Source organism: Sciurus vulgaris (assembly GCF_902686455.1).
Source record: "Sciurus vulgaris genome assembly, chromosome: 3".
Classification (NCBI taxonomy): domain Eukaryota; kingdom Metazoa; phylum Chordata; class Mammalia; order Rodentia; family Sciuridae; genus Sciurus; species Sciurus vulgaris.
Genome location: NC_136463.1, coordinates 160,801,559 through 160,823,258, shown reverse-complemented (window position 1 = coordinate 160,823,258; position 21,700 = coordinate 160,801,559). Strand labels below are relative to the sequence as shown.

Sequence of the window (21,700 nt, the reverse complement as noted above, 5' to 3'; positions counted from 1 at the left end):
AGTACTATTACTATTCTTTTCATTATATATGCCCTAGAATATTTTTTGTTGTTTTGTTTTGTTTTGGGGTATCAGGGATTGAACTCAGGGGCACTCAACCACTAAACTTCATCCCTAGCATTATTTTGGATTTAGAGACAGGGTTTCACTGAGTTGCTTAGCATCTCAGTTTTTTTTTGCTGAGGCTGGCTTTGAACTTGAGTTCCTCCTGCCTCAGCCTCCCTAGTCGCTAGGATTACAGGGAGCACCACTGTGCCTGGCTTAGACTGTTATTTTTTAGAGAGAAAGAGAATATAGATAAACTAGTGATGGAACCATAATTCTATGAAGAGTGGGTATTATCTTTTGGGACTGTGACTAATTAAGTGAACATAATAGCACATGAGAAGTGCTTTCACAGTGAGCTGCCATGAAAATCCTACTTGCTTTTGTGTGCATTCTTAAGCTATTCCATAAAATGAAGATTTCAAATAACAATGCTTATTTAGTTGTCATTCCTGTGCCAAAATTTTTGTGGACAAATTAATAAAGTTGTAAAGGAGGGTTAGAAACCTACACTTACATAGAAATTCACCAGAACCATGGCTATTTTTTATTCTTTTTTTATTCATAGAAATATTTGAAAACTAGTTTCCTAAGTTTCATTATGACAAAATCCTCACTTTAATTAAAAAGGAAAAGACTAAGTTTTATTACATAACTAAAGAGTTGATGAAAGGCCTGCAAAGTTAGCTGTCAAGTCAGTAATAGAGAAAAAAGAATTACACAAGTGACCAATGATATAGACATTCAAGAAACAAAACATAACAAACTCCCACATTCATTACTGAATTTTCTATCAACGCCTTCATCAACTTCTTGTAGTTATGTGGGTGCATAACTACTAGATAATTTTGATTTGAAGACAAATTATCAAAAACTGTCTACAAAATTTCCTAAATGCTCTAAAAAATGAAACCTTCTCTCTCTCGTTTTTTTTTTTTAAGTAACTGCTAGTCAGTCTAAAAGAGCCTTAATCAGATGAGCTAGCTTCAGAAATAAAATTATTTTATCATTTTGTATAAACAAAGTAATGCTATAAATCGATCTTTGTCTTTCTTAAAACAGGAAATTTCATATACTTCACATTTACAAACATTAAAATGATATTGACATTAATATCATTAATAAAGAATGTTCCTGTTTTGAAGGGGGGGGAAAAACACCTTTAAGTTAATCTTGAGCCACTTAGTGACTTTTTGTTCTTATGCTGAGCACCTCATAATTTGAATATTAAAATAGCAATTGAGATCTGCAGTTATTAACCTCCAGACTCTTCCCTATTTTAGCCACGTATGAACTTCAATTTACCTTATGTTTTAACAAACACATATTTTTCCCTGTGTCATGCTGAATTAGTGCGTAACCCACTAATTGCTCCAGAACTAAGCCATTTTGGGGATGTTAGCTGAATATCATTTTTTTTTTTTTAAATTAGTCTGCCAGAAGTAATGTGAATGATCTCCTTCCTAAAGACATGGTGAGTCCTCATAATTAGTTTGTAATTTGCATATGTTAAATGCAGTCCTAAAGGTCTTGGAACTTCCTTTCTGGCATTTTTATTGTACTTAGAAATACAAATCAAAGATATATCATTATCACTTAGAAATCCACAAATTAAAAAATTTAGGGAGAAATTATTCATAATGCAGAACACCAATGTAGGGCATGAGCCAAGCAGTTCTAAATGCACATGACCAACAATGTATTCTCTTAAGTTTCCTCCAAGGAAGTCTCATGAGAATCTTGGTCTAAGAACACTAAACAAATTAAGCTTGAAAAGTTGGTTACTGCTGGGAGGATCTTAATAATGTTCATTTTAGAATAGGACAATGAAAGAAAAAAGAAGAGGGGATAATGACAAGATGAGGAGAGATTATTTCAGGAAAAGGGTCAATGGGATGCTGATAATGGGCGTGGCAAGAAGTGCTCAAATCCATAACCTGTTTAAAGGAAAGGAGATATAAATGCCTTACCCCAGCCTACCAAGATGAAGCCCCACAGGTATTTGGTGTCCGAAAAGAAAGACACAAAGATTAAATTATGCAGGTAGAGACCTTCCACTAGGATCCAATAGTAGTTTGTAGCCAAGAAGTAAATAAACATCACAACAGCAATCTTGCACCCGATCTGTTACAAACAAGCCAGAATGGTGTCATATTAGAACTCTCAACTGTACACGCGATCACTAAAAAATGCTTCTTCGGTTGCTTTCTCATAGTCTAATATTTTCCCGTGCATAGAAAAATCAAGAACATTGAAACAGACATAAACAAATTTATTTTAACACAGCATTTTTAAGACTATGAGAATAGGTTCTACTGTTAAAATAAAAATTTATTCTTTTAAAAGTTAGGAAATAAATCGGTTTTTCATAAATGTTTTCTCTTAATAAATATAATGCATGATTATCATAGAAACTGAGAAGTATAGAAGAGTATATAGAAGAAAATATGATCCATTTTTCTACTGAGAATTTTATTCTGGTCTTTTTGATGCCAATACTGCAGCAAAAGAAACTGCCCCAAAAGTTAATGACTTAAAACAATAACCATTTAAAATGCCTAAAGACTGTGGGTCTGCTGATTTGAATGAGCTCTGCTCATCCTGGCCAGGCTTGCTCATGGAAGTCTACCTCCGTCTGCCTCACTATCACTTCTGCTTCCTGCTATGGGGTAAAGCAAGTCATGAACCAGAACCAGAACCAGAATGAGAACGGACTACAAACTTACAAAAGGCAGTGGTACAGACAGGGCATTAATCTGTACCATCAAGATGATCGATCTATTATAAATTATTTCTAGATACATTGCTTCAATGATCAGATTTGCTGAATTATTGGGTGACTACTTACTAATTTAAGAACAGACTCAAGTACCATGGAATTTTATATTGGAATGGGACTCTGCATATATAATAAAGGAACTATATGTCATGGACTTTTACACCCAAGTTTCTGGTTTGCTAATGAGTCTACTTTTAAAAACAGTACCCATGGTAGTTGCTCTGTTCTATACATGGTATGACATTCTAATTATATGCTTTTGCAGTTTCCATTCCAGAATGACTTTGAGGAAAAGGCTCAACCACTTTTAATAATCTAAAATGAGTGATTAGACCTGACAAGACAGAATTGAGGAAATAAATATCAGAAGTCATTCACATTAGATTATTTTTATATTAATAAAGATAATATAAAATAAGCCAAAACAAGTTAACGAACATTTAGTGGGCTGTGAAGTTCAACACACTTACATATTGTGACTTGTCCACAGAAGGTGCTCCAATGGAATTTTGTAGGTCATCCTTCAATATCAGGGACTGCAGCTCCTCTATTCCCAGGTGAGCCTGGGCCACTCTGTCCTTGACAAAGATGCTTATAGCTCTCAGCATGAAAGAAACAAATAAGTGCAGGTGGATATAGTTCCTAGTGCAATGCAATCGTCTATGCAGAGAAATAGCCAGTATTTAGAATTGGACAAAATGAGAACCAGGGAAATAAAATACCCAAAGGATCCCAATCCCCAACCCCCAAAAAATGGTAAATTCAAACAATATTAAATAGCTCTGGCTTGTATTTCATAATATAAGAGGAAAAATTCAAATGATAATGAGCTAAATTTACATATTTGGGAAGTGATTACATTATTAATATTACATTATTGACATGTTATATTATTGACAGGATATTTATTCATATCCTGACTCCTCATTGAGAGTATCTTCACAGGACAGCAGTATTTAGCCAGGTAGCATAATCAGGTGTGTGTGGCAATTATTTACTATACTTATTGCTATTACAATGCATAAATAGGTTTTAGTTTTTTCAAGAGACTCAATACCAGCAACTAATAAAGGAGTATTTTGTAGAACAAAATTAATTTTATAAACCTTTTATTTTAGAATATATCAGTTCTACTGAAAATAATTTCTAGCAATTATAAAGAATATATTTAAGTACTTTACATATTAACTCAATATTTACATAATGAGTTATTATGTAAATTGAAGAACTATTGCTGAGTTGTTTCTAACCTTCTGAATTTCTAGTCATCTATTTTCCTCATAAAGTTTTGTCCATTATTCTTAACGACCAGAGCTAAGCGTGGAGTAGTGGAATGAACTCTGGAGAGGGAGACAGAAGACAAAGTTTCCATTTCCACCTCAATCTAGGACCTTGGACACTGCACTTCAATTTCTTGGTCTCTAAAATGTAATGATTTCTGCCAAGTCCAATTCTCAAGACTGTTTTCAGGAAGCCCTCTATAATCCCACTAATCTGATCATATGACCCTTCCATTAAAAAAACAAAAAAATTCATGTTTTTTCTCCTTCCTTTTGTTGAATGTGTTCACTGATTTGCATATGTTGAATCATCCTTGCTTCCCGGGAACAAATCCCACTTGGTCATAGTAAGTCATCTGTTAGAATTCATTTGCTATTATTTTGTTGAGGATTTTTGCATCAAGAATTTTGACCTGCAGCTTTCTTTTCTTGTGTCCTTGTCTGTTTTTGATTTCAGGGTAATGCTGGCCTCACAGGATGATTTTGATATAATTTCCTCCTCTATAATTTTTGGGAATAATTTAAGAAGAATTGGGGTTAGTTCTCTAAATGTTTGGTATAATTCAGCAGGAAAACTATCTAGTCCTTGACTTTTCTTTGATGAAAGACTTTTTATTACTGAGTCAATCCTTTTACTCATTATTGGTCTATTCAGGTTTTCTATTTCTTGAGGATTCAAGGTGTATGAGTTCAGGAATTTGTCCATTTCTTCTAGAATACCGAATTTGTTGGTGTATTGTTGTTCATAATGATCTTTAGTAATCCTTTGTATTTCTGTATTTTCAGATGTAATATCTCCCTTTTCACCTCTGAATTTTATTTATTCAGGTCTTCTCTCCCTTTTTATTTTTCTAGCTAAGGGTTTGTCAATTCTGTGTTATCTTTTTAAATAAATAGTTTCCCATTTCATTAATCTTTCTGTATAGTTTCTTAAGTCTCTTTCATGTGTTTCTGCCTTGATTTTTATTACTTCTTTCTTCATCTGGTTTGTTCTTGTTTTACTATTAAGATGCAACAATAGGTTGTCTATCTGAGATCTTCCTGCTTTTTTGAAGTAGGCCTTGATTACTATTATCAAGGTACTTCCTGTGCTGCATTCTATATGTTTTGGCATGTTTTACCTCCATTTGCATTCGTTAAACAAAATCTTTTCACTTCCTTCTTGAATTCTCTGATCCATTGGTTGTTCAAGAGTAAGTTTTTTTTAATTTTTAATTTGTTTTTTGACTGACACCTAATATTTGCACATATTTATGAGGTACTATGTGAAGTTTTAATATGAGTGGAGAGCATATTAGTGGTTACCAGAGACTGAGGAGAATAGGGGGGTACCCATAAAAACATGCAATTTCTATGTTTTCTGTATCAGTTAAAATTAAACCTCCTAATTACTAAAAAACTAGAAAAGATCATAAACCTAATTATCACTCTTAAAAAAATAACGATCCTACTAAGATGCCTTAGATGATTTCTCACTACAGGGTCCAGCCTGAAAATTTTACAAGTTCCACCTTTTTATGTGTCTTTCTCCAACTTTCTAAATAAAGAAAATTTGCCACTGAAAATTTGTTTTCATTAGCTTCCTGTTTCCTTTATAGGTCAAAATTCAAAGCCTTTGACAAGGGCCTACAAAACCTAGTACCACGAAATCTCACTTCTTTCTGGCCATTTCTATATTGCCAGCCCTCCCTAAACATTAATGCTCCTGGTGGGACTTTTCTAGGTTCCCTGAGCCTTCTCTGCTCCTTTATGCCTTTGTGTCTTTACATTCTTCCCATCATCTATAATATATTGAATTTCTTCTGCTATTCACTCCTAGCTAACATGCCAGGTGTTCTGGGAAGTCTCCCCCTCCCATCTAATCAGTTTTGAACTAGATACTCAGTACTTCCAAAGCCCTTCACAAAAGTCTGTATTACAGTACTAAGACTTTTTATAATAATTTAATGGGTCAGTTTCTCTCTATGATATATAAATTACTTTTCTCTTAACTTAGACTCAGTCAAAACCAAAAGTCTATCACACAGAGAAAAATGATGAATAAATGGACTAGCAAAAAAAAAAAAATTCTGACTTCTCAAACATTTCATGTTTTTTCTTGGTCTAAATGTAGATTTGGAATACTCTTCCCTAGTCTCTTCTTTTGGTTAAATTTTATTTATATTGAGGTATCATTCTAGATTTCACTTCATCTAGAAGGCCTTTCTTTATCTCCCTCTTCTGTCCTCCAGAACCGCTATTCTAAATTACAATGCACCACGTAAAGCAGTGGACAGTAATTCATAGCAAGCACTTCTTACATTGTATACTACTTTTTTGGTCAATTATTGGTATCACAAACCAAATGCAAGCAACCTGAGTATATACAACCTGTAGACATTGTTCTCTGTTATATCTGTATATTGATGCTCAAAATTTGGTGCAATTTAGACTAACTTGGATTAAATTGGACTCAATTTTTAGTGCATAAAAAAATCAGTCAATACTATGTTTTAGGGGATGGTATCAAATATTTGGTGATGAATTTTTATCCAGTGGCACCAAAATCCCATGGGAAACATGAACTAAGTAATTACATCATGAATGGAAACTTTTGTAACTCATCCAACTATATGCTACATCACTTTGCAAAGAAATATACCAAAATACAGTCTTTTAGCTCAAATGCTTTTATGCTTTAAACATCAGGTTTAATTAAAAAATGTTCTGTTGAGAAAAATATTTGGGGGCACAGATTGTGAGACCTATGTCTTCTAGGGATTGGAATCAGATCACGTTACTTCATGGGAAAGTGGTTGAGACTAACTCACCTGAAATAACCAATGATAAGAATAGCCACAGCCAAGGAACCCAAAGAGATGGAGTAGCCCACAGTGTATAGGACGTGAAGGCTTTTGAAGAACTCTTGCTGCAGGGGAGGAGATAGTCACATATGTAACAGGACCATTTTAACAAAATGCTGTAAGGACAATATGTCATTTGGAGGATGTTATTTCTAGTTCTCTCTAGCTTTTTTGAGCTATAATTTACACACAATAAAATACACATTCTTAAATGAGCAGTTTGATGGGTTTTGATAAGCCCAGTTAATTTATGCCTCTTCCTATTAGAAACCTGCCCACTAACACCCCCACATAACCACTACTCCAATTCTGTCACCATGAATTAGCTTCCTCTGTTCACATGCTTCGTACACTTTTGGACTGTTCTTAAACTTCTTAGAATTATATAGTACGTGTTCTTTGGGTTGATATGCTGCTTTTTAATTTTGTTCTAATTAGTTATACATGGCAGTAGAATGCATTTTGATACATCATACATAAATGGCATATAACTTCTCATTCTTATGGTTGTACATGTTGTAGAATCACACCAGTCATGTAATCACATATGTGCACAATAATGTCCATTTAATTCTACTATCCTTCCTACCACCATGCTCCCCCTACACTACCCTCTGCCTAATCCGAAGTACCTCTATTCTTTTCTAGCCCCACCCCGCTATTGTGAACTAGTATCCACATATCAGAGAAAACATTCAGCCTTTGGTTTTTGAGGATCTGCTTATTTCACTTAGCATGATATTCTCCAGCTCCATCTATTTACCAGCAAATGCCATAATTTCATTCTTCTTTAAGGTTGAGTAATATTCCATTGTGTGTGTGTGTGTGTGTGTGTGTGTGTGTGTGTGTGTGTGTGTATGCATATCACACTTTATTTACCATTCAGCTGTTGAAGGGCACCTAAGTTGGTTCACATAGCTCTATTGTGAATTGAGCTTCTATAAACATTGACATGTTCATGTCACTGTAGTATGCTGATTTTAAATCCTTTGGGTATAAACCTAAGAATGGGATAAATGGATAAAATGATGGTTCTATTCCAAGTTTTCTGAGGACTCTCCATTCTGCTTTCCATAATGGTTGCACCAACTTACAGTCCCACCAGCAATGTATGAGTGTACCTTTTTCCCCTTGCCAACACTCATTACTGCTTGTATTCTTGATAATTGCTATTCTGACTGGAGTGAAATGAAATCTTAGACTATTTTTGATTTCTATTTCTCTAATTGCTAGAGATGTTGAACATTTTTTCATATATTTGTTGATCGACTGTATTTCTTATTCTGTGAAGTGTCTGTTCAGTTCCTTAGCCCATTTATTGATTGAGTTATTTATTTTGGGGGTGTTAAGTGTTTTGAGATCTTTATATATCTTGGAGATTAATACTCTATCTGATGTGCATGTGGTAAAAATTTTCTGTAGGCTCTCTCTTCACATTATTGATCATTTCCTTTGCTGAGAAAAAGCTTTTTCATTTAAATCCATCCCTATTATTGATTATTGATTTTACTTCTTGTGCTAGAGCACAAGAATCTTGTTAAGGAAGTCAGTTCCTAAGCTGATGTGGTGAAGGTTCACATCAGCCTCAAAAAAATAAAATAAAATACTTGGGAATCAGTCTAACCAAAGAGGTGAAAGACCTCTTATAATGAAAACAACAGAACACTAAAGAAAGAAATTGAAGACCATCTTAGAAGATGGAAAGATCTCCCACTCTCTTCTATAGGCAGAATTAATATTGTCAAAAGGACCACTCTACCAAAACTGTTCTACAGACTTAATGCAATTCCTATTAAAACCCAATCACATTCTTCATAGAACTAGAAAAATCAATCATGAAATTCATTTGGAAAAATAAGAGACTCAGAATAGCCGAAGAATCCTTAGCAAGAAGAGTGAAGCAGGAGGCATCACACTATCAGACATGCTGCTTTTGATAACCACCAATATAGTTACATGTATTAGTACTTTGTTCCTTTTTAATTTTCTTTAATTTTAAAGGAATGATAGATGCACAAGAGGTAGAAAATATACTATGGAAGGTCCCATGTACCCTTCACCCAGTATCCTCCAATGGTTTAGATCTTCAACAATTATAATAAATATTGAAACCAGGAATTTGACATTGGTCCAATGTACTTAGTTGTAGTTCTCTGTCATTTTATCACTTATGCACATGTAGGCAATCATCACTGAAATTAAGTTGTAGAAACACTCCATCAGCTCACGGTTAAACCTGTGATATCCCTACACATCATACCTACCCTTTTCTTCCCACCATCCCAAACACCTAACAACCATTAATCTGTTTTCATCTCTATAATTTTGTCATTTTGTAGTGTCACAAAAGTAGAATCATGAGACCTTTGAAATTGGCGGTAATGTCCAAGTTGTTGCACCTATCAAATAGTTTGCTCCTTTTTATTGCTGAATAGTATTCCATGGTGTGTATATACTTTATATATATCATTACATTTTAATGAGTTTCTTGTAGATATATATAGTTTGGTTATGTTTTTAATACACTATTTTAATCTCTGTTAATTAGTGTATTTACACCATTTATTTTTAATATAATATTGATACATTAAACCAGAGTGCAGATGTCTTCAACACATGATTTCATTTCCTTTGGACATATTTCCAGCAGGGAGATTGTGAGATAATATGGTAATCAACTTTTAACGTTTTGAGGAATCTCCACTCTTTTCCATAACGGTTGTACTAACATTATCTTCCCTTTTCTCTATATCATCTCTTACTTGATATCTTTTGTTATTTTTTTTTGATAAAGTCATTCTAGCAAGTAAGTGTAAGATGATATCTCTCATTGTGGCTTTAATCTACATTTTTCTGATGATTAGTGATGCTGAGCATTTTTCATATACACACTGGTCATTTATATATGTCATCTTTTGAGAAATGTCTGTTTATAGCCTTTGTCAATTTTATAAATGGGTTGTTTTATTGCTATTGAGTTTTCTGGATTCCTTAAATATTTTGGAGATTAGCCCCTTATCAGATGTATGCTTTCAGTGTATTTTCTCCCAGTCTATAGATTTTCTTTCCTGGTTATCTGGAAGCTCTTTAGTTTGATGCAATTCCACTTGTCTGTTTTATTTTCTGAGTTTTGGGGGGCATATCCAAAAATCTCATTGCCCAGACTAATTTCATTAAGATTTCCTCCTATATTTTCTTCTTCTTGTTTTACAGCATCAGGTCCTACATTTAAGTTTTAAATTCACTCCAAGTTGAGTTTTAGGGTCCAGTTGAGTAAGGGTACAGTTTCATTCTTCTACATGTATATATCCAGTTTTCCTAGTATCGTTTACTGAAAAGACTACCTTTTCTCCACTGTGTGTTCTTTGCATCTTTGTTGAAAATCAGTTGGCCATTAATGTGTGGATTTATTTTTGGGTTCTCTATACTGTTTATTGGTTTATGTGTCTGTTTTTGTGCTAGTACCATGTTGTTTTGATTACTACAGCTTCATAGCACATTTTGAAACCAGATAATGTAAACACTCCAGTTTTGTTGTTTTCCTCTCAAGATAACTTTGGCTTTTCAGGGTCTATCATGGCTCTACACATATTTTGATATTATTTTCCTATTTTGGTAAAAAAAAATGTCAGAGTTTTGATAAGGACTACATTGAATCTACAGACCATTTTGGGTAGTATGGACATTTAACAATATTAATTCTCTCAATCTATGAACACAGAAAAGATTTTTCCATTTATTTGTTTCTTTAATTTCTTTCAACAACATTTTACAGTTTTCAGTACCCAGGTGTTTCATTTGCTTTGTTAAATTTATTCCTAATTCTTTTATTTCATTTCATTATTGTAAGTAGGATTATCTTCTTGACTTCTTTTTTTTGATAGTTTATTGTCAGTTTATGGAAACACAACTGATTTTTTTATGTAGATTTTGTATCCTGCAACTTTACTGAATTCATTTATTAGTTCTAACAGATTTTTGGTAAAGTCTTCAGGGTCTTCTATATAGATATGATCATGTCATCTGCAAACAGGCAATTTTGCTTCCTCCTTTGCAATTTGTATACCTTTTATTATTTCTTTTTCTTGCCTAACTATTCTGGTTAAGACGACCAGTATTATGTTAAATAAAAGGGGCTTGCGTGAACACGCCTGCTGGTTTTCTAAGTCCAGGAGATTTTGTTCCAGCTGCTGCCTGGCCAGTCTTCAGCCAACCATGGTCTTGCCTTAGATGAAGGCCTTGTGCCTAGCTAGCAGGTCTTCCTCAGCTTCCTTTGTCAGGCTTCTGCCTTGTGGACATGCACATGGGGGGGGGGGGAGTGGGGGTTCCCTTCCTCTGGCCTTTGGGCTACAGCAGCCTTGCACTTAGTGAGAGTTCCATGCAGCTCAAGGGGAGTCTCCCAGCCCCTCTGTTCCATGCCACACCTTCAGCTTATGCCGTCCTTCACTCTGTGGAGGTCCTATGCACATCTTGAGAGATTTATCTTACTCTGCTGTATTGCTCCAGCCTTTGGCATAGTGCCACTCTGTGAAGGATCAATGGGACTTCACTGTGACTGGAGCTTGCTTCTTGGAATTCTATGCCCTTATGCTAGCCCTTGTCTGTTAAAAAGTAGTTTAAAAACTTTCCTCCTTTTTTTCTTCTCATTCTATGGTCTGATTACTCTGCTTTTGCTGTGGACCCAGGTTAGAAAGCTGTCATGGGTTCTCCTCTCTCATGGGAAGGACTTGCCCATTTCTCAAATTTAGTTCCTTTAGGTTTCTTGACATCCTCATCTTACTGGTGGATTTTACAAATTACTGATTTTGCATCTCATACAACTTAATCTTATCATTATAACTGCCTATATTCTGGTCGGAAACAAAGGACATTGCTCTTATTTCTTGGTTTTTTTTAAGTATTATTCATTGCATATCATTTTTGTTAAAAAAAACATTAAAATATTTATGGAAAATACTGGATAATATGTAAATATATAACGAAGACAAAAAGACCTTCCAAGTTCTCACCAAACAAAAAAGAAACATTGTTAGCACCTTAGGTATTTTTGTTATTCTATTTCTATGCATCCTATTCTATCCTTTTTTTTTTTTAATTTCAATTCATTATACACAATGGGGTACAACTATCATTTTTTTGGTTAAGCATCTGCATCCCCAATATATATTCAAGTTTTTTCCAGCTAATGACATGTCAAAAGAATTTTTCAATGTTGAAAACTCTTTATAAAAATATGTTGAGCTAACTTAAACTAGTTCATCATTTGAATTTTTAAATTCTTCAAAATATTCACTATAATGACTGATTATTCAATGGATATTTTTTTCATTCAGTTTTCCCCCCCAAAATCCTTATACTCAATCATAGAAGTGAAATTATAAGATCAAAGAACATGACCTCTTTGAGGTTTTTAATACATATTGCTAAAGTACAGTCTAAAAGTGCATATAGCCTTTAGACATGAGATATATTATATGATAATTTCTACAGTATACTGTTGTTTCAAATATCATACTCTAAAGAATTTCATAACCTGTGGCCTATCATTAGAGTTCCTTCTCTTCTTTTTAGTAAAAATAATTACCTTACTTGGCCAAGCCAATGACATGGGAATTATTTAGATAAAAAAAAAAATAATGTAGCTAAAAATACTTAGTCTTAAGTGATGTGGCACTCATTCTTTCATAAAATTATGTCATTTATTCTCAATACAAAGCTTTTTCAGGTTTATATATTTTCTTCCTTATAAAAATTTTTATATTAACCATTAATAATTTATATCTCATAAATAAGAAATATCATTTTGCCCTACAGAGCATTAAAACACTTCAGGAAGCTATCTAGCTTTCTTATTATGAAATGTTTTGGGGTTTTTTTTTTTTTTTTTTTTTTGTCTTTTCAATTATACCTTAAGGTTGGTAAACAACTGAAAATACGATTTTCGTTAAGGAGCTAAATTAATTTATGCTAACAAAATTTCTTAAAGTTTTTATTAGCCTTTAAATATCATTCCTAAGACACAGTATATATCTTAAGTTTATAAACCATCTTTAATTATTTGATTCTTAGAATACACAGTAATCGACAAGAATGGTTTTAAGATTAGAGTCTGGCCAAGACGGTTGGTGCACACCTGTAATCCCAGCGACTCAAGAGGCTGAGATAGAAGAATCAACAAGTCAAGGACGCCTCAGCAACTTAACAAGATCCTGTTTCAAAATAAATAAATAAAAAGACTGGGAATAGAGCTCAGTGGTAAAGTTGCCCCTGGGTTCCATCTCAGTTCTGAATAATAAGATTAGAATTCTGTGTGAATAAAACCATGAGTTAATTTAGTGGCCAGTTGAAAACTACGAAAGAATTACCTTTGTCATCCTTCAACACGCAACTACAGATCACCAAACAGTACACTCAATACCAGAAGGCGTATTTCTGTCAATGAGACTGCATATATTCTGAAGTATTTATAGTAACTTGAAGTTGGCCTGAGTTGCATCATGGAATATATAAGAATCTCCTCACATCGACTGTTTTTATCTAAAAAATTTCAACCTTGAAGTACAAAACTGAAGTTCTTTCAACAAACTACTGAAGAGCTCATTAAGGTATTAGCACTAGGATTAGTGATAGAAAAGAAGAAAGTTAGGAAAGGAAGTTCAAACTATTTACAAACCTGAACAAAGAAACCTTCAACTCATCACTTCTCCCTACTGTTCTCTCTCCACTCCCTCCAAAAATCAATAGGCACTAAAAAAAGTATCATGTGAGGGAGTTTACATACGATGGACTGATTTCAAGGTCCTCCAATTTTAACTTATCCGTCAATTTATCACATTCATTCCTTCCATCACAGCATTCTCCTCATGTATCTCTACTCACAGGTCAAGGAGACATGAATTTGAGGATGACTTCGAAACTCCCCAAAATAACTTAAAAGTAACACTAGGGCTGGGGATATAGCTCGGTTGGTAGAGTGCTTGCCTTGCAAGCACAAGGCCCTGGGTTTAATCCTCAGCACTGCAAAAAAAAAAAAGTGTCATGCTGGAAAACTCAGATGATGTCCTTGCTCCTCGAATTCTGCAGCTTTAACCTTTCATCTACAGATGAAATCACCTACAGGCAAATCTTATGAGATGGAAAAACACTTCTCTAAAACGCAAAGGTCCTTCAGGACAGAGAATGGAATGAGATACAGCCATCCGTAGGTAACTAAGAATAAATCATGAATCATGTTGCTGGCTACCTATTTGGATTTTTATACACAACATAATAGAACATAATATAATATAAATATATAATAATGTGACATAATACACACACAAACAGTTATTTATAAGTATATATGTATGTATCTCAGTCAGGTAACTCTAACGTAAGGAAAATACCACAATGGTTCAGATGTATCTGAAAAGATTCCAATATTGCTCTTACCTTTTATGATACTTATGTCATCAAATAAAATGGTTTTAATGTGTAATGGTTGACAAGCAAGAATTACATGAAACATGATTCTGCTTTTCCTTAGGCATTCACAAATTCAAAAATGTCATTACCTTTCCTATGTTGATATCTGGTTGCAGAAAGCAATCTGAATAATTAGCCCATGTCTTATTTGAGCTGTGAATAAAATCCCATGTTCCATTGGGAGTACAATGTCGGAAGGCAGTTCCTGTAAAGACATGAAAGGTGCTGAGGACCGCTCAGTTCCCTTAGAAAAAGGAGGAGGAGGACAGGAAGGAGGAGGAGGAGAAAGTAAATTTCTTTTTCAAATTAATAATTTCAGAAAAACTCAATACCTTTATGATTGAAGTCATAAATATAAGGAGGGCATGGGACAGCTGATATTTTCCCCACTGTTCCTCTGGGCCAACAAATGAGTCCATCCCATTCTGGGAAACAATTACCTTCTGATGAGAGGAAAAAAAAAAAAAAAAAAAAGCAAATAAATTAAAATGAGAGAACAAGAGAGAGAAACAGAGAACAAATGCATTCAAAACACAAAATTTCAAATCACTGCCTGTAGCAAGAAGTAAAACAAATTGGTAACTAAACATGCAAATGTCCCAAAATTCACCTACCTGGTCTCTTCAGAGGCCCATTAATAGGAGCCTTTGATTAACAAAATTAAAATATTCAAATTATTCCAGTATATTGGCTATAGCAGTTAAAACAATCAGGATATAAAAAAAAAACACTGGAAACCATTGTGAATCACTGTGGTATAGTTCTTCTACCTGTCATAAATAGCAGCTACATTTTTATTCTAGATTTTTTAAAACTGCTGTTAAAGAACATGGCACACAAAACAGATTTAAGATTGAGGTTTATCTTTTTATTAATAACTTCCTTGAGTCTAATACTCATCTCAAACAAAATTCTCATAAGTTCTGTGCTTCTCAAGATGAATCCAGAGCCTCATCTTTCTAATAACCCCTATTGCCACCCCAACAGTCCACGTCCACCACATGTCCAGTCAGAATTACAGTCTTCAGCAGGTCTCCCTGATTCTTACACTTGCTCTCTCTCCCTGCAGGAGTCTTTTAGTGTTCTGGAGCCACCAAGTCCTTCCTGTCCCCTTTCCCTTGCTGTTCTCAAGATTAACTCTATAGAATATGCTGGGGAGACTGGCTAGAACAGACCAGTCTCCCATCCAAAAATAAAAAGTATGTCTTCCAACATACGAGCCTAACACATCAGCTGTTCCCTGGGAGTACAAGCCAGGTGGGTGGTTTTCCTGAGTGACTCAGCTGCAGTGCAAGTGGGGTAAGTGCTGTGGATATCCCATTCACCCAGGGCAGCTTTCCTGATCCTGGGGGACGGGCTCAGAATAAATCCTAGGCTGCTGTGATCTGTGTGGCTTGGCTGTAAGTAATAAACCCACTTCCTGCTACTTGTTGTACATACATATGGGTCTTCCATCTTACCCAATGCAAAAAAGTTGGTAAACAATGATACATGCTCATTTAACACAATATGGCTCCCCACCTCACTCGGAGGCAAAGCCTAGGCCTCAGCAATAAGTGAAGGGCCTGCTGCCCTCCGCCCTCGCCTCCCACTGACCTCAGCACCTGCTTTAGCTCTCACAGCAATGGTCTGCTTGTCCTTGCTGGGTTTCAGGGTCATTTCCCCACCTTGTCTTGAGACTTATTTCCTTACCTCCTCCAGAGTGTTGCTCAAATGTCAACTTCTTAGTAAATTCTCCAACTTAAAACTACCTCCCCAGATACTCCCTACGCCCTTCTCTCCTTCCCCTTCCACCTGGGTTCTCTTTTCCTTCCAGGAAATAATCATTTTCTTAAGTATTGCTTTCTAAAGTCATAGGATTTAAGAAACGTGAGGGTGGAATTTTTGTCTGTTTTGTCTCATATGTTAACCACATTCCTGGAATAGCCTCTGGCACTCAGTGGGGCTTAAGGAACATTCGGTGTCAATACTCTGTGCTTTGCTGGGCTCCTTTCCACTAGTTATATATTGAACATTTAAGAATAGAGCCTATCAGTCATGTCAGATCCCAACAAAGCAGACAGACATACTTTCAATAAGTGCCAGATTAATTTTCTACCACAAATTTAGCAGCTTAAAATCAATTTATTTTCTCACTGTATTTTTGTAGGTCAGAAGTCCGGCAGGCTCAGCTGGACCTCTGCTGATAGATTCCCAAGACCAGAGTCGAGGGCTGGGCAGGGCTGCATTACTGTCAGGAGGTTCTTAAGGGAAATCCATTTCCTTGTTCAGGTCAGCTGTTGGCAGAATTCAGTTCCTTGAAGTTGCAGAACTGAGGTTTCCTTGTTGGCTGTCTTCAAAGCGTCATCCCAAGTTCTAGAAGCTGCCAGCATCCTTTTTCTCATGGGCTGCTTCCTCCATCTTCAAAATCTGCAAAGCAGACTAAGTTCTTCTCACATTTCAGATCTCTCCTCTGCTCTCCTTTTCTGCCACAATTCAAACTGATTCTTTTGCCTTCCTCTTCTTCTTTTCAGGGTCCAGGTGATTACATTGGGCCCACCCAGATAAGCCAGAGTCATCTCCCCATTTTAAGATCCATAACCTGTGTTCCCTCTGTAGAGTCCTGTCTGTCATGTCACGTGGCACACACAGACATAACACCAGGAACTGGGGGAGTGAATGTCTTCGGGGTTCATTGTTCTGCTATCACAAATGCTACCCATTCTGATTCTCTCCGATGTTCTGTAACCAGTTACACTAACTGTAGTTGAAGATTCTCATTGCAGCTGATGTGCACGGCATCACACTGTCTGTTCAGTTTTGAAGAGTCAGCCTAACACACTCTCACACAAACACCCATCTCTAGGAAAAGAATTCAGGAAAAGCCTGAAATTAACTTCTTTGGGTCCACCTATCACACAGAAACAAATATTGATTTGCTCTGTGCACTGCTGAAGAGAAAAGAAAACTTCTTCCTCACCCACACTGTTCTCAGAAAAGAACATTTTCTTGGAAACAGCCTCGCTTTGTTCACACAATAAAAACCTGGGCTTTACATACCACAGGCAACCCAGAGGTCACCCCACCTGCCCCTGCTTCAGGAGTATGGCACCACCTGCCTCCCTGTGCACCTTTATCAGGTCTTTTGGTTGGTTTGTTTTCCTTCTTGCTGATATGGAGTAGAATGAATCAATCTATCCATCAACTTTGCCCAAGATTATCTTCTATATCTGGATAGAATTCCAGGTATCTTGCCATTCATTTACTTTGTCATTTATGTATCTATTATAGCAACTGTTTATGTAACTGTTGTTAGTTTGGAACTTATATGTCCCCCAAGGCTCACGGATTAAAGGCTCAGTCTCCAACTTGGCATCACTGGGAAACACTGTCAGAGGTGGGGGCCTCGTGGGAGGTCTTCAGGTCATAGGGGATGTGCCTTTGAAGGAGAGTGGGATCTCCATCCTGTCCTCTCACTTCTTTCATGTCCAGCTATGAGAGGAACAGCTTTACCCTACCACACACTTCTGTCATGATGAGCTGCCATTCACCCAAAGCAATAGGTGCAATCATTCAGAGACTCAAATCTCCAAAACTGTGAACCAGGATAAACCTTTCCTCTTTATAAGTTGATATTTCTCGGGTGTTTGTCATAGAAGTGGAAAATGAACACAACTGTGCAATAGATCATACCCAATATCTACTATATAATCTGCACAAACTGGAACTGGACACATGTCCTCATCTTTCTCTAACTAATTGTTCCTCTAAAATGCATACTGTGATGTCCTGTACTTTTTTCTGCCATGAGTTAGTCACATGATGGAATAAAGTCTTCACATAAAAGTAAAATCTAATAACCAGTTTATTCTATAAATACCTACTTTTAAAACAGCCATGGAGAAATGTTTTTCCTCACGTTGTTCAAGGAACACTTTTCTAGTGCTCTGTGAGATGCTACCCCACCCACAACTCAAGCACACCCTTCAAAATTCAGAAAACCACCCTCCCCCAGAAGAATGAATGTTCAGATGGGGTTCCTTTCTCTGTGGCTCTTTGACAACAAGAATGATAAATATTTGCCAAAGGATGAAAAGATTGGGAAAGCATAGAAAATACAGAGATGATAATTAGCATCTTCTCCTTATCATCATGTGAGTAAATACTTTCCTTATTTGGCAAGAAACTAATTAATTGCCTAATGAGTCACCAATCTCTCTATAAATTAACACCATTAATTATAGCTCTGTAATCCTTTGTGTGTGCCAGGAAAAACTAATTATTAGTGAAGCTTGTTCAACCATGATATTTATACAGAACAGTCTAAAATTTGGAGACTCTAACTTTTTCTCTTTTCAGTTCTTCAGTTACTCATAACAAAATATGATCACAATTGGAAGTAGGACCAAGATGAATAATATTTTACTTTTTGTTTTTAAATACTTGAATAGTTTTATAATGAAGTATTTGTGTCTACATTACCATTTCTGTTTTTCACAAACTTTAGGAAAATTTTTATGTTCAGTTTATTATTAAAAATATCAGAAATATAACAGAAAATATATACCCATAATTTAGAATTGACACTTGTTAATATTTTATGATACTTATTTCATCTAATTTATTTTTGCTATAATTTTAAAATAAACTGTAGGCATTACAAGAGCTTACTCCTAAGTATTTTGATGTGCAGTTCTCAATTTTAAGAGCATTTTAAAATGAAAATTTCTTAACCAGTGAGTTCAAAATGCCATTCTAATTTTTAAGACTTTAAGTTAAGAACTTGTAAGTCAATTTACATATGATTAGACTTGTTCATTGAAAGGGAGGCCAAAGTTTAACCACACTTAATTAAATCCTATTTGTGTGCAGAAAGCTCTCAAAGAAAGTCTTTTCTCTTTTACTATTTGTTCATCTACAACTCAAGATTCACAAATTGTAGATATTACATAAATTTACACATCTAGGTAATTTATGCTTTTATATGTAATTCTTACAATGTGTGATTAATTCACATTTATTAACTTTTACATATCCTATACCCTCTTCCTGGAATGTCTTTTGACTCCCTCTTATACACATCTAATTCCTACCCCTCTAATATTAAGAGGAGATGATTATTCTTCCAGGAAGTCTTTGCTAATCCCTCCCAGATTAAAATGCTTTTGCAGTTATTACACAGTTGTGAATACCCCTGTTGTTAAAATTACAGACCATTCTAAAACACGTCTACCACTCTTATGAAGCCATAAGCCCACGGGGCAAGGACAGAATCTTATTCAGGCTTTTCAGTGCCTACCACAGAAGCCACGCACCATGGGTACATATGTGTCAGCTATTAAAGGAATACCAAAGATAATGCTGGCCTAAGTAATTGCCAAGTATTTTCCACCTCACAAGTTCATGAGGCTTCATGAGAAATAGTTTTATTCAGCCCTTAGAGATAATAATTCTTACAAGTACCGCAGTTAGGGCCAGGTCTCTACTAACCTGTGGGCTTAGGGTTTGTGCTTTAATAAAGTCAGGTAATGAAAACTGAGCCTGAGGCTAATAACTTGGGAAATTAGATGGGCGAACCCTCTATAAAATCAGTGTCCCCAAAAGATGACCCCCCTTAGTGGTGACAAGAGGTAAAAACATCCTTCAGAAAGAGATTGACTCCTTTCACTCTTGGCTATATTTAGAGTTAAAATAGGAAATAGTGACCAAAAACATTCTCTAGAAACTTCTAATCAAATCCCACACTCCTGCATTATCTAAACTGAGTTTAAAATAGACTTACATCAATAGCTCCTCTAGGCACCTTGCATAAGCAAACACCAATTTTCCCTGGAGGAAGATGCTTTAAACCAAAACATCGAGTTCCTCATCAAAAGTCATTAGATACCTAAGGAAATAGCTACCAGGTATGATAATCAGCGTGGACCAGCAAAGTCTGTGGATATTGGAATTATGAAGTGTAGAATATAAAATATATGTCTAAGAAAATAAAAAGAGGGCTAGGGAGATAGCTCAGTCAGTAGAGTGCTTGCCTTGCAAGCACAAGGCCCTGGGTTCGATCCCCAGCACCGCAAAAAACAAAAAAGAAAGAAAAAGAAATAGAAAGATTATTGAAGGTAGTAAAGATCATCAAAATTAAATATGAGATCCAGGCACCGTGGCGCACACCTACTTGTAATCCTAGCAACTCAGGAGCCTGAGGCAGGAGAGTTACAACTCTCACAACTTGGAGGTCAGCCTCAGCATTTCAGCAAGGCCCTAAGCAATTTAGTAAGACTCTGTCTCAAAATAAAAAATAAAAAGGGCTAGGAATGTGGCTCAGTGGTAAAGCACCTTTGGGTTCAATCTTCATTGCAAAAAAAAAAAAAAAAAATTAAATATGAAGATATCAGAAAGTGAAAAACAAAATTAACTAATGACTAGATTAAAGAGCTATTAGACGAAGCTGAACAAAGAGTTAAAAAAAAACTAGAAAACAGATTTGAAGAATTCACAAAATCAGCAGCAGAGAAACAAAGAAAAGGAAAATATGTAAGACATGGACACCCTGAGGGTAGCATGAGGTTTCACATTTGTCTACCTAAAATTTGCCCAGGGAGATAGGAAAGAGAAGGGAGGACAGCAAATTTTCAAGGATGAAGTAAATAAAACATTCCTGTTACTGAATTAAGCCAGACCCTTAGGTTCAGAAAATCCAATGAATCCACACCTGTATTCAGAGTGAAACTGTAGAACATCAAAGTCAAAAAGAAGCTCTTAAAAAGAGCCAGAGAGAAAAGGCCAATCACCAATAAAGACTGACAACTGATTTGTCAACAATAGCAAATGGAAGTTGGGGGGTGGGGAATGAAATAATATCCTCACAGGCTAAAAATGAATTATTTTCAATCCAGGGTTATATATTGAGAAAAAGTATTGCTCAGGATTGCAACTCAAGTAAAGATATTTGTAGACAAAAACTGAAAGAACAATGAGTACATTCTCATGTGAAGAAATCCAAAAAATTAAATAAATAAAAGATATTTCAAGAAGAAAAATTAACATAACAAAAGCCAAAATTACAATCTTATATGACAACAGCATATAATTTGGAAGTAATTAAAGTATCCTCAAAGCTGGGGTTGTGATTCAGTGGTGGAGCACTTGCTTAGGACATGTGAGGCACTGGGTTAGATCCTCAGCACCACATAAAAAATAAACAAACAAAATAAAGGTATAAAAGTAAAGTATCCTAAACTGCTCATATTATTTACAAAAAGAAAGTGTTTGTTAAATTTTCTTCAACTAAAAAAGATATGAAAGAGCCTCCA

At 35.4% G+C, this 21,700-nt stretch overlaps 1 protein-coding gene across 1 annotated transcript in view; it reads right to left on the bottom strand.

Annotated features, from left to right (window-relative positions):
• The window catches only part of PTH2R (parathyroid hormone 2 receptor), a gene marked incomplete at its 5' end in the record, with an annotated part of 102,376 nt that overhangs the window by 44,613 nt on the left and 36,063 nt on the right, over window positions 1–21,700 (bottom strand). Inside the window, 5 exon segments of the mRNA XM_079134820.1 lie at window positions 2,016–2,169; window positions 3,295–3,484; window positions 6,915–7,012; window positions 14,501–14,616; window positions 14,744–14,854. Of these exon segments, the coding sequence (XP_078990946.1) occupies window positions 2,016–2,169; window positions 3,295–3,484; window positions 6,915–7,012; window positions 14,501–14,616; window positions 14,744–14,854 (669 nt within the window).